Source organism: Typopeltis vanoorti, chromosome 13 (genome assembly GCF_054136105.1).
Source record: "Typopeltis vanoorti isolate ZY-2024b chromosome 13, IOZ_Tvanoo_1.0, whole genome shotgun sequence".
Classification (NCBI taxonomy): domain Eukaryota; kingdom Metazoa; phylum Arthropoda; class Arachnida; order Uropygi; family Thelyphonidae; genus Typopeltis; species Typopeltis vanoorti.
The window spans coordinates 64804268-64819258 of record NC_143561.1 but is presented as its reverse complement, the minus strand read 5'-3'; the positions used below and the strand labels follow the sequence as shown (position 1 = coordinate 64819258).

At 38.8% G+C, this 14991-nt stretch overlaps 1 protein-coding gene across 1 annotated transcript in view; it reads left to right on the top strand.

Annotated features, from left to right (window-relative positions):
- The window catches only part of hiw (MYC binding protein highwire), a 1014282-nt gene that overhangs the window by 440821 nt on the left and 558470 nt on the right, over positions 1 to 14991 (top strand). The window contains exon 42 of the mRNA XM_090402616.1: positions 14669 to 14893. Within this exon, the coding sequence (XP_090258742.1) occupies positions 14669 to 14893 (225 nt within the window). The remainder of the gene's footprint in view (positions 1 to 14668; positions 14894 to 14991) is intronic.

The window sequence follows — 14991 nt, the reverse complement described above, 5'->3', positions numbered from 1 at the left end:
CTCCAATTCCTAAAACATGTAATTGGTTTCCATGTTTCCCTAAGCCATAGTGGAATGATGATTACTCAGTAGCCATGGAAGTTCAGAAGAAAGCATAAAGTATCTTCTGCAGATATCCCACAACAACAACAAACCAATTTCTTTCAATATTTGTTAGAAATGTTAGATGGATGTGTCATGCCTGAGCATGACATATCCATGGTCAGAGCCAGAAGGACTCCTGGATCCAATATACATTTGTAACAAGATCATCCAAGAGCCAAAGAAGTATAATATAAAATCTGGAAAATGAAAGGCAGATTACACCATTAGCTCTTTTCTTAAACATATAATGGATCCACAGTTGTCAACACAACACAATTGCAGACATTTGGGGAGATTTTTTGCAAAAACATCAGTACTATCTTCTTATCCACTGGAGCTTCTTGTCCAAAAATGCAAAAAACAGAAAGAAAACAGATCCTGTTTTCTTTGAATGGTACTGTAGAATATGACAGGTCATTCACAAAAGAAGAAATGAAAGCTGCTTTTCTTAAATATTTCCCAGCTACTGTTGAACTAGATAACATCTATTACGAGATGGTTAAACACCCATCAACTGCTTCACCTTTTTCAACAGAATCTTCTGTGATAACAGGATTCTGGATAACTGGCAAAAGGGTATTATTATTACCTTTCCAAAGCCAGGAAAGGATGCAAAATTCTCAGTAAAACTATCGTCCAGTTGTTACCAGCTGTTGTATAAGATTCTGGAAAAAATGGTTAACTCTTGCCTTTTATGGTTTCTCAAGAGAGACAAATAGTTCTTTTTCTAGAACACAATCTGTCTTCTTCAAATATCATTCTACAAACGGAATCATCTAGTTTGGATAGAAGCATTCATTAGAGATGCCTTCCTAAAACATAGGGCTCTTGATATCAATTTTCTTTGATATGTAAAAAACATACAATGCTTGGAGATTAGGAATAGTGAAAGACCTCTACAATTTTTGGGAATTTTTCAGAGGAAACTCTCCCTCTTTTTATCAAGAACTTTCCCTCTCCAACCCTTCCAAGTCTGAAACATCCAGTATACCACCCAAGAGGAGCAAGTCCAAGTTTTTGCAATGAAAGTTAACTTGATAACCAAGCAACTTTCTTCAACCTATGCTCCAAGTAATGCTTTCTGTGTTGATGATCATGCAATATGAGAGTCATTGAAAGACAGCTGCAGTAAGCCATTGAACTTATTTCAAGATGGGTGATTGCAAATGGGTTCAGATTTTTTCAGCAGAAGACAGTTTATGTGCATTTTTGTTGCAGTTGTGGTCTTGATTTTTATCCAGAACTCAGACAGGAAGAAACTGATCCCAGTTGTACTAGGAGCCAAGTTTTTGGAGGCTCATATCTGAAACTCATTTTCCTCCCTTTATAAGATAAGTGCCATGAATATTCTTCATATCCTATTTTCCACTTCTTAAGCAGATGTTCTTTGCTTCAATTGTACAGGGTACTGATTAGATCAAAACTTGATTACGGATCCTAAGTCTATGCTTCTGCCAGATACCCTGCGATAGCTAGATACTGTTCAACAAACCTTAAGAATAGCAACTGGAGCATTTTGCTCTTCATCAATCCTTAGTTTGTAGATTGAGGCAAATGAACTACCTTTGTCACTTCTACACTGACAGTATTTCTCTATTATATTATATGCTTCAAAAATAAATCCTTGCCAGACCATTCCATATGGCCAACTATTTTTTGGCCCATGTTGGGAGAATCTGTGCAACATCAATCAGACTGCTGTTCAATCCTTTGCAGATAAAAGCTCTCTTACAAACTCTAGATATTGGAGTAGAGAACATATTACAGATGCCACTAAATCCACTTCCACAGTGGCATTCATACATACCGGCATGCAAATTTCGCTTTCTGCAGGGTATCAAAATAGAACCCCCCCCCCCTCCACCCTCATTGTCTACTAGCATCTGTTTCAAGCTCATAGAATTGAATACTTTGATTTTGTGGCTGTTTACACTGAGGTTCAAAATCATAGGCTCTAGTAGGATCTTCTGCTGTCTTCCCAGACAGCACAGTATCTGCTCAGATCCCACTAGAATGTAACAACTTTACTGCTATGAAGTATGTATAGAACTCACATTAAACTACATAAGCATTGCTTCCAAAGGAGCATAATATGTACAGATTCACAGTGTTTCCTATAAGAATATAGGAAACACTATATAAGAATATGCAATAAGAATACTAGAAATATAGAAACATCTAGTGCTCTTTCAAATCAAACATGTCCTTTCTCAGTTATGAAAGCTACACTTTTTTTTTTTTTTGGATTCCAAGCCACATTGGGATTAAGGGAAATGAAGCTGCAGATACTACAGCTTGGTCAACTTGTTTCTGAGTTTTCCATTATCTGCCTGCACCCTACACTTGATTAGATAAAACAAACTTTTATCTCAGAGGCATTTATCATAGAATAGAGAGAGAGAGAGAGAGACCAATAATAAGCTCTATCAAATCAAGCCTGAAAGTAAATTGTGGCAGCCCAGTCTATGCAGGAACACTAAAGAAAAAGTTCTTTTTTTAGCTTGGCATAGATCATAGACATCTTGCACAGACTCCTTCTTTTTAAGGGATGATGACATACTTCTTTGTAAGTTCTGTGGTGCTGGACTTACCATCAATCATGATTAAATTGACTATCCTCATTTGGTTAATGAACGCAGTCACTAATTTAGCCATATTTGTAATCTATCTGAGCTGTATACATTCAGGCAGATTTTATGGTGAGTCTGATAAAGCTTAATTGTCTCATGTGTCTTTAAATTTTAATAACATTATATTTTTCACTGTATATATAGACACTTTAGATTATTTTTATTTATACTTTTTCTCTTCAAGGATTAGGCATTTGCCTGTTCTGGTGTCACTGGTTTTTCCATTTTGTCGCTGGTCTTCTAATCTCTCTCGCTTTCCCTTTGGTCTATATCTATCCACCTGTTTTGGTAGCTGATATCTTTACATCCCAAATAGATGTTCTTTCCATTTCTCTGTATATTCCTTGATCTTTTCATTTATGTTATAAATATCTAGTTCTTTTCTGATGCCTTCATTTCTTATATGGTCCAATTTTGTGCATCTTTTAATTGTTCTTAAAAATCTCATCTCTGCAGCTTGTATTTTCCTTTCATTTTTAACCGTCCATGTTTCTGAACCATTTAACAGAGTGGGAGTGGCCATTACTTCATAAAATTTTTGTTGAGTTTCTCGTTTTGTTCTTTTATTCATTGTCCTTTTAATTGTTCCACAGATTTTCTGACATTTCTTTATTTTTTCATCTATATTTTTATCATTTAGATATGTTATTATGCAGCCTAAATAATTAAACTGTCATCTGTTCTATTATTTTATTTTCTATAACTACGAGGTGGTATCAAAAAGTTTCGAGACTAGCTCTGTTTATGAGAAATTACTTTATTTATCTACGTTTACACACTATCATATTCAAAATAGTCCCCTTGCATATCAATACAGTGCTCCCAGCGTTCTTGCCACTTCTGGAATGTGTCCTGGAAGTATTCTTTTTGAAGCATGTCAAGCACCTTCTGCGATTCGCGCTTGGATCTTCACAGTGGTGTCAAAACGGTGACCTTTGAGCTGGATCTTCATCTTCGGGAAGAGGGCGAAGTCTGCAGGAGCAAAATCTGGCGAGTAAGGTGGATGTGGAAGTGAGATCATGTTGTTTCTGGCGAGAAACTCGTGTGAGGAGAGCTCGGTGACAGGGTGCATTGTCGTCATGGAGCATCCAGTTTTTCGCGCGCCATAGATCTGGTTGCTTTTGCCAAATGTCCTCTCTCAGAACACCTCGAACGACGACTCATTGCAGCATCGCTGTAAACTTGTTAAATCATGTCAAACGTCTCTATGGCAGATTTGCCCAGTTTCATGCAGAATTTCACATTTGCTCTTTGTTCTAACTTGCTGACAATGATGAAATCTCAGATGTGGTAACGCAGGTGGTCAGAATAGCATCAGCTGTGCAGCTCTCGATGTACACAAAACGATGTCTTTTGGCACACTGACTTATGAAGGTAGGTGCTCCCTGTGACTGCACATGCAGCCTTGTGCTGCCATCTGTTGGCGTGTTACAAACCTAGTCTCAAAATTTTTTGATACCATTCGTATTTTTGATCTAACATGATCCCAACCTTTAAATGCCATGACTTTTGTTTTCTTTTGTTAAAATTTTAGATTGTATTGTTGGCTTATTTTGTTTAATTCGTAAAGTGATTTTTGAGGCCATCTTCATTGCTTTGTGATATAATTTGATCATTTGCATACTGCATTGCATTGATAACGGTTCTTTTGGTTAACTGGATACCTTCTTTTATTGTTGTTTTCCATATTTTAATAATCTGATCAATATATATTTATTGAAGACAGCTGGAGATTAGTTATATCCCTGTCTGACACCCTGATTAATTTCAATCTCTTCTGTTAATTTATTACATAACTATAACTGTATTTTTTGTATCTTTATATAAGCTTTGTACAGCTTCTATCAAATGTAATGGATATCCTTGTTTTTTTATATATATATTCTATAGTTTTTGTGTATTTTATCAAACGTTTTCTCATAATCTATAAAGGTCATATGAGCTAATTAAATTCTTGTCCTTTTTCAGTAATTTGTTTTAGCACATAAACATTGTCTACACATGAACTTCCATGTCTGAAACAATTTTGTTCTTCTGAGAGTAGATTGTTTGCAATATTTCTAAGTCTTTATTCAGGATTTTACTGTAAATTTTGTAACCTGTATTTAATAAACGTATTCTTCTGTAATTTCTACAATTATCTGTTTCCTTTTTTAAATATAGATATAGCCTTAGCTTTTAACCAATCTGATGAAGCCTCACATTTCCTCCAACAGTTATTTATTAATTTTAAGAATACATACATACATCTTCAAGGCCCACTCTTCCTAATTGGGTTGTGGGGGCAAAAGCTGCAAGAGGAACTTCCAATGGTCACGATCCTCTGCCACCAAGTTCAGGTGTTCTGGTGGGGTTCCCAAACGTGTCCACCCAAGGTTTTGGATATAATCTATCCAGCGAGTCCTTGGCCTTCCACGTGGCCTGCCGAGGGAGCCTCTCTTGTAGCATTCTGACCAGGTGCCTGTACCAGCGTAACTGTGATCTCTCAACACGGAGAAGCAGCGGTTGAGTATTGAGGGTTTCCCGAATTGCAGAGCTTCTGACTCTGTCGAGTTTTGTCAGCCCCGCAACCCCTCGAAGGAACCTCATTTCAGCCGCTTGGATTCGTATCCGCATTCTTTCGGTCATTACCCAACTCTCATGACCATAGGTGAGGATGGGGACATAGACTGTATTGAAGACAGCCAGCTTTGCCTTCTGGCTTAACTCCCATTTCAATACTACTGAACGACCAAGCTCCCGCAATATCAAGCTTGCTGAGCCAATTCGAGTATCTAGCTCTACGTCCCATTTTCCATCATTCGTGAATATGGACCCAAGGTATTTAAACTTCTCCACCTGTCTCATTGGGACTCCACTTACATTTAGAGTGGACAGGGATGGTTGTCTTGGGACCACAAATGTTTAAGTTTTGGCCACACTGATCTTCATTCCGGCGTCTGCACAAACAGCTACAAACCTATCCTGGGTCCACTGGAGGTCATCTGTGGAAGAGCTAAGCAGAACTAGGTCCAATGCTACATTTTCCAATTCTGACACACTCACTGCCTCGGCTGTGCCTATCAATCCAGTCCATAAATATTATGAAAAGGAGGGGTGACAGAACACACTCTTGGCCTCTGCCAGGAGACTGTGAAAGGTTCAGACTTTGTGCTGTTTACCCTGACACAAAACTCTGGGCATTCATACAGGGACTTGATGGCAGCTAATAGTTGACCATCCACTCCATACTCCTGTACTACTTGCCAAAGCTTATCCCGAGGAACCCAGTCATATGCCTTCTCCAAGTCCACAAAACGTGTGTAGACATTCTTGGCATATTCCCAAGATTTCTCAAAGACTTGCCTTAAAGTGAAGATTTGGTCAGTTGTGCTTCTACCAGGACGAAAGCCACATTGTTCTTCCTGGAACTTTGACTCAACTATTGACCAAGCACTTAGCATACACTTTCCCAGACAGGCTGAGCAGAGAGATGCCACAATAGTTACTGCAATCCTTCTGGTCTCCCTTCTTAAAGACTGGTATTATTATGCCTGTCTGCCATTGCTTTGGTGCTCGCCCAGATATCCAAGCAGCCTGACACACTCGAGTCAGCCAGAGAACACCGTCTCGATTTAAGGCTTTTAGCATTTCGGGCCAAATTTCATCATCGCCAGTATCCTTGCCTGATTTTAGCGATTTTATTGCTAAATGGACCTCTTCTGCTGTGAGACTAGTCATTGCCCCGATCTGCACCTCTTGGATGTCCACAACTGCTGGGCCACCCGGGTTAAGAAGGCTCTCAAAGTATTCCTCAAATCATATCCTTCTCGGATATCAAAGGATATCCTTCTCAGTTGTTAAAAGTGCACCATCAGAGGCCTTAATTATCCTTGCTGTGCATGATTTCCTCCCTCGAAGGTGGTGGATGGTCTGCCAGAATACTTTGTTTGCATTTGCATAGGATGAATCTAATCTTTCTCCAAAGGATTCCCAAGCCTTCTGCTTTGCTGTCTTTACTGCCTTAGCAGCAGCTTTTCGTGCCTCAGCATACTGCAAACGTATCTCAGGTGACCTGACTCTAAGCCATGTTAGGTAGGACTCATTTTTTGCCCGGACAGTTTTTTGGACTTCTTGGTTCTACCAAGGTATCCTTTTCTCACTGCCCATTGCCACGCCGAGCCGCTTTCTGCCACACCATGAGAGTGCAGAGGCAGTGACAGCTGTTCTGAACAGCTCCCACTCCTCAACATCTGCAGTATGCTTGGGAATCTCTTTGAACCTGGAGGAAATGTCATCTGCAAAATTCTTCCTCACAGCTTCATTTTCCATTGTCTCCCATTTCACGCGGTATAGCTGCTTAGGCCTACCAGCGTTGATGGTAGCATCTGGTTTCTGAAGCCGTAGAGTGCACACAACAAGGTGGTGGTCAGTTGACAATTCTGCCCCTCTTCTCACACGAACGTCCAACACTGAGGAAAATAGGTCTGCTGAGACTATAAAGAAGTCAATCAGAGACCTTTGTTCTAGTGTATCCCTGTACCAGGTATACTTATGGACTTCTCGGTGCTGGAAGAAGGTATTCATTATGGACAAGCTATTAGTACAGCAGAAGTCCAATAATTTCAACCCATTTGCATTAAGGTCAGGGGCACAATTCCTCCCAACCACACCCCTCCATGTCTGGTCATCTGTTCCAACATGTGCATTGAAGTCGCCCATTAGCAGGACTGATTCCATGTCTGCCACCCTGTCAAAAGCAGCGTCCACTTCCTCTAGGAAGGCAGAGTATTCTGATTCCAGATTAGGTGCATAGGCTTGCACCACAGCCAAATCATGGTTTTTCATCTGAAGCCTTAATACACATACCCGTCCCCCCAATGGAATCCACTCAGCAACACAGTCTGACAGCTGGGGGCTTGTGAGTATCCCCACACCCACCTGAGCAGACATTGTCGGGCTCACACCAGAGTAGTAGAGCTTCCACCCCTTATCCAGGTCGACAGTTCCAGAGCCTCTCCTCTTGGTTGAAGAAAGCCCGACTAAGTCTAGCCGGTAGCGCTTGGCTTCCTCAACCAATTCCAACTCCTTCCCTGTCAGAGAGAAGATGTTCCAGTTGCCTAAAGCCATAGTCTGGTGCCGTTGTCGTTGCCATTTCCGTCCTTTTGCAGAACCATTTCTTTACGCTGCCCCTAAACACCTCTCCAAATGGGTAGCGGGCCCATTGATGAAGTTTCCTCTAGCAGAGTGCTGAGGAGTGGTGTCTAAGGGAGACTGTAACATAATTTTAAGAATCTGTGATGTAAATATTCTTCTCCATATTTCCAAAGTTTTGTATTTATGCCATCTATTCCAGTTGATTTTCTATTTTTTGATACCTTTATAACTTTTTTTTAGTTCTTCCAATTTTATTGGTTCTATATCAGTGCTGATTTCTTAATTATTATTTTCTGTTATTAAATTTGGGTCATACCATAAATTTTTATAATGTTCTATCCTTTGTTTCTCTTGTATTATATTGATTTGTGCTGTATCTCTTTCTTCGTTGTTTAATTTCCTTAATCTTTTGTAGGCTATATCTTTTTTTCTATGTATGTGTTCCTCTATTTATCAATAAATCTGTCCTAAGAATCTTGGTAAGCTTTCTGTACTATGGTTTTAGCCATATTTCTTTTTTCTTGTTGAGAGGCTTATACGCTGGTTATACATGATAACTAATAATTAAGGATTTGACAGCATACACTAGAAATATAAATTAAATAAACTTTAATATATGCTTTCCGATATTTCGGCAAACGTCACGTTGCCATCTTCTTGGGAACTTATTACAAAGACACATGCACATAAGTACTACATAACAGCAAATGAGAACAGAAGCTAGGAAGTTAACGTTTTCCTAAAGTCTTGATTGTTCCCCCTGGCGGGCTATATTGGTAGTTTTTGGCCTTTGGGCTGAAGTTCTTCTGATAAATGTTTCCCAAATTTGGGGCAGTCTCATGCATCCAAATTTGTTGAGGTTTGGCATGTTCTTAAGGCTGTAAACTGTCCTACTTTGGCCAAACAGGCAGGACAGCAAATATCAGAATTTCAGAACACAAGGATTACATCTGATTTCACAAGTACAGCCACTCTGGGCTTGCAGACCACGCTCTGGATACTCTCCACAGAATAAGATGGAAGAATGCCACAGTAATACACTGCAGCAAGTTCAAATATGAAAGACTATTAATGGAATCAGCCTCAGCCCTTAGGAACATGCCAAAACCTCAACAAATTTGGATGCATGAGACTGCCCCAAATTTGGGAAACATTTATCAGAAGAACTTCAGCCCAAAGGCCAAAAACTACCAATATAGCCTGCCAGGGGGCACCATCAGGACTTTAGGAAAACGTTAACTTCCTAGCTTCTGTTCTCATTTGCTGTTATGTAGTACTTGTGTGCACGTGTCTTTGTAATAAGTTCCCAAGAAGATGGCAACGTGACGTTTGCCGAAATATCGGAAAGTATATATTGAAGTTTATTTAATTTATATTTCTAGTGTATGCTATCAAGTCCTTAATTATTAGTTATCATGTATAACCAGCGTATAAGCCTCTCAACAAGAATAATGATCATCCATGGAGATTCCTTCGCACTCAAGGCCCGCCATTACGGCAAACTGAAGCTAAAGTTATCCAGACAACTTAACCGTCTAGCATTCCTAAAACACTGCCGGGATAATCAAGTCATCCCTAACTGTGTTAAATTTAAACACCGCTTCGTCTCACAGAAAGCTCTCTGTATCTACAACCGGGCTAGCCAGGCTTTACTTAGGGAGCAAATTACCGCTACATGCGGTTCCCTAGCCGACATAAACAGAGCTATATTAGCACTAGAAAATGAGTTTTCACATACGCTTAATCATGAGCTTTGGTCAGTCCTACATGACGTCTCGTGTACGGCGGCTAATAAAGAATTCGAACGAATACGGAGCCGACATATCAACAAGTTTGATAGATTAATAAAGAACTCGGCGTCCAAACCTAAACTACAAACCAACACTGTAGTTAACCTTTCATCAATTAACCCTGAAGCCTGAAGCACTCAACGCTCTGTCACGTGGTCACAACTTCGCCATTGCTCCTAAGAAATTACCGGCTGAGGAATTAATGAGCCAAATTGAATGCGGGATTCGCCACCTCCCAAACCACATCGCCAACGATATCAGATTGGATGTAGCCTGTGTTCTCACAAAAGCAAAGCCTCCGAAATCCAGCTTATCCATTAGTGAATACAAGTCACTACAAGAATTGAAGAGAAACAAAGAAATAGTGATCACCGAAGAACGGATAAGGGAAACGGCACTGTGGTACTCAACTTAATGACTACACAGGTAAGCTCAAGGCCTTACTATTAGATCGATCCACTTACCTCCCTATTGAATATAATCCCACCAACTCTCAAATTAGAAAACTCCATAGGCTCCTTAAGAAGGTCACTTCTTGGGCTGTGGAGATTACCAACAGACTGAAACCCTATAACTCTAGATCCCCCCGCATATATGGGCTCCCAAAAATACATAAAGATAATTATTAATATAATTAACGGCTATTTTAGCCTGTTTTTGTTTAGGAGTGTCCCTTATATTTAATACATTGGCTAACATAACTCAAAAGGGGTGTATATATATATATTTTAGGGCATTATGGGCGAGTATAGAAAGCAATTATGGCAGAATAAAAAATGTGGAAAAATTATGTACATGCCTTGATTTTGGTTTAAAGATGCCTTCTAAATCCAAGCTCTTGTTGAAAGGTTGTGTGTAAACGGGGGGGGGGGGGGGGAAAGAACATGGGGATGTACTTGAGACATGGGGAATAAGTTTGGGAACCTGGGTTACTATTAATAATATATATATAAATATATATATATATTTTGTTGTGGGGAGAGGGGGGGGGGGAGAAGGGGAAGGGTATCCTTATTTGGAAACTGGGGCAAGGGTTTACGGAGTGTGGACCGTTTCGGTCATCGTCTGACCATCGTCGGAACTTTGTGGGAATGACTGTAGGGCTATGTCAAGGCTGCAGGATGTATCTGCCAAATTTGGGCTTTTCTTGTCGCTAGATGGCCGGAGGCGTGGCTTAATTTGTAAGTTTTGGAACGTCCAACATTCGGAAATTAGGTAGGGGCGGTGGACGTTGATAGAATTACCATCGCATTTTATGGCAATAGTTTCGGATATTCTAAGCATCGTTTCGTTTTCTTGTTTGTCAATGATTATGGCTTTGTCAATTTGGGGGATGTGTTTTAGTTCAAGGGCGTGAGCTGCAATTTCAGTCTTCCCTGTATTCTGTGGTTTGTTTTTCTTTTTGATGTTGCGATGTTTTTTCGTGTTCAGATATTCCCATGCCAGAATATCTGAACACGAAAAAACATCGTAACATCAAAAAGAAAAACAAACCACAGAATACAGGGACACCCCCCCGTTTACACACAACCTTTCAACAAGAGCTTGGATTTAGAAGGCATCTTTAAACCAAAATCAAGGTATGTACATAATTTTTCCACATTTTTTATTCTGCCATAATTGCCTTCTATACTCGCCCATAATGCCCTAAAATATATATATATATATACCCCTTTTGAGTTAGGTTAGCCAATGTATTAAATATAAGGGACGCTTCTAAACAAAAACAGGCTAAAATAGCCCGTTAATTATATTAATAGTGTTTAAGAGGAGTAGCATGGGAATTTCCCAGAAATTATACTTAATTTACATAAAGATAATGTGCCATTGCATCCCATAGTGGATGGCATTGATTCCCCCACTTATAAACTAGCCAAGCATTTAGCCAAAGTGCTCTCACACTATACTGGCAACACACCATCACACATAAAAAAACTTAGCCCACTTCAAAGCCAGCATAGAAAACCTCACACTTCAACATAATGACATAATGGTCAGTTTTGACGTCTCCTCCTTATTCACGAATGCCCCCCCCCCCCTCAAAGAAACCCTAGAGCTAATCCAAGCTAAATTTCCTCCCGATATCTCAGCCCTATTTCAGTTTACAATGAACTCAGGCTATTTCGTTTGGCAGGAAAAATTCTACAAACAAATAGAGGGGGACAGCCATGGGATCACCACTTTCCCCACCCTTGGCTAACTTCTTTATGGAGACTTTTGAAGAGAAAGCCTTAAACTCAGCCCCACAAAAACCTACCATATGGCTTTGCTACATTGATGATGTGTTCGCAATTTGGCCACATGGCCCAGATTCACTCCTCTCCTTCCTAACACACTTAAGCAACCAACACCCCAGAATCAAGTTCACCCTGGAAAAAGAGGCAAACAATAACCTCCCCTTCCTAGACACACTAGTCACCCACCAACCTGATGGAACCTTGGTTTTCTCAGTTTATAGAAAACCCATCCATACAGGTAGATACATTCACCAACAATCCCATCACCCCCCCCCCCCTCACAACAATATGGAGTTATTAAGACACTATTCAACAGGGCAAAAATAATCTGTTCTAATGATCAAGCCCTAACTACTGAACTAAATCACATCCGTGACACTTTCTCAGCCAATGGCTACCCCCCCAAAAGAATCCAAAAAATACTTAACCCAGTTATCCACAACCCACCACCCCCTCCCCTTCACAAAAAAGATTATTATGGATCCATCACCATTCCCTACATCCGAGGCACCTCGGAAAAAATCAACAAAATTTTAAAAAAAACATGACTTGACCACCTGTTACAGACCACATAGAAAATTGGCATCCCTTATCCGCTCCACTAAAGACCAACCACTTCCCCTAGACCTACCTGGTGTATACCAGGTCCCTTGCAGCTGTAAACTGTCTACTTTGGCCAAACAGGCAGGACAGCAAATATCAGAATTTCAGAACACAAGGATTACATCCGATTTCACAAGTACAGCCACTCTGGGCTTGGAGACCATGCTCTGGATACTCTCCGCAGAATAAGATGGAAGAAAGCCACAGTAATACACCGCAGCAAGTTCAAATATGAAAGACTATTCATGGAATCAGCCTCAGCCCTTAGGAACATGCCAAACCTCAACAAATTTGGATGCATGAGACTGCCCCAAATTTGGGAAACATTTATCAGAACTTCAGCCCAAAGGCCAAAGACTACCAATATAGTCTGCCAGGGGGGGCTCCATCAGGACTTTAGGAAAACATTAACTTCCTAGCTTCTTGTTATGTAGTACTTGTGTGCACGTGTCTTTGTAATAAGTTCCCAAGAAAATGGCAACGTGACATTTGCCAAAATATCGGAAAGTATATATTAAAGTTTATTTAATTTATATTTCTAGTGTACGCTGTCAAATCCTTAATCATTAGTTATTATATTTCTTTTGTTTATGTATATTTCTTCTGTTTTCTTTGTATGTGGCTGAAGGAGTGATTTGTATGCCATTTGTTTTTCTTTTATTGCATTTTTTTTATCTGTGTTTCAGATTTTTAATGTTTTTCTTTTTTAATATTTTATTTTTCTTTCCAAATACTTCAGAGGCTACTTTATGGATTATCTTTATTAAAGTTTTCCATTTTCCTTCTATATCTTCATTGATTTAGGCTTCTTTTAGGTAATCTGTTAATCGTGATTGATTTAGCATTCTAATGCTTTCTTCTTGTAATAGATATACTTTTATGCTTGTTTTATTTCTTGTTTTTCTTATTTACTTCCTTTCTCCATTTTGCTAGTATTTCTATTTTAGAGTCTATTAAATAATGATCTGAAAAATTTACACTTCCTCTGTAAACAGGTACACATCCCTCATATGTGGAACTAGTTTCTGATTAGTAATGATATAATCAATTATAGATCTTGTTCCTCTGCTATTCCAATTATATTTATATTCTTTTTTTTTTTTTGAAAATAATATAAATATAAATTTTTCAGATGTCTTTTTTGTGGAAGATGAGAGCAGGCATACACTAAGCTGTTCACATATAGTGGGAATTTATAGAATGTTGTTTTTTACATAGACTTTTAGGTTGTTTTATCTTTTTTTTACATTTGTTTCTGCATATACTTTTTCCCACTACCTTTTTATATTCGTATCTGTACCTATTTATGGTTTTGTTTATTTATCAAGTTATTTTTACCTTATTTTTACCTTGCAATATGACCATACTAGTCCTTTCACCATGAAACCTTAAATAAACATCACAGGCAGTGCTTCACTGAACTGGCCATACTATTTCTTCCCTTTCCTCTGATGATGTAAGAACATGAGTAGCCATTGGTGAACATCCATACTCATTTCAACTCACTGTGCACTTCCTTCTGTTGTTCTTTAGAACCACCTCTCCCATACCATTTTTCCCAATGAATATGACCCCAGCTTTTCAAGAAAAATGTTAACAGACTCGTTCTTTCTTCCTAACCATTTGCTTATATACAGTGCTATTGTGGTAACAGTTTTGTGATCCACGAAAAAAAGTAAATAAATAATAATGGAATAACTTACATGATAAATTTTTATCATGATTTTAAAATTTTATCATAAAGTTTTTATCATGTAAGTTGTTATTCCATTTGTTATTATTTATAATTATTTGTTGTTATTATTGTTACACACCACCTACAGGGAGTCCAAAGGCTCATCGAGGGGATGGCACCTGTGCTACAACTATCGCAACTACCTTCATATACACCAGCGCCATCTACTACCGACCACCACTATTTTCACAAATCACAAAAATCCATGCCCACAGTGGGATTCGAACCCGGAGCCTTTTGGCTGGAGAGCAGATACGCTAACCATTCGGCCAACTAGGCTGGCATGGCAGCTTATGTTCCTATCCATTGTATTAATTAAAAAAATGTGTGTAGTGATTTATTTGGAAGAAACTTCTTGAAATTCTTACTGACAAGGAGTGAGAGTAATGTGTAAAGTGTAAAATTTAAAACTTAATTAATTTTTTAATATAAATTATTTTTTATACTTTTTAGGAAATGAAGTTGTGTTTTCTCTGGAAACTGCATCAGATTACGTAAAAGATGAAAAAGCAAATTTTTTTGGATTCCGTTGTCAAGCTGTAGGATTTGAATGTCCACAATTTAATGGTTCTAGTTTAGGATCATGGGAAGGGTTAAGACATCTAGAGCGTGAATTGGCTTATCTTGGTGGAATGTGTGCTGCATCATTGATGAGACGAGATCTACTACTTCCACCTGGTATGTAAAACTTTTTATAATATAATATGAATCATTCTTCCGAAATATTCCTTTCATATTAATTTAGTAATCTTTAATCTGTTCTTCTTTCTTTACAG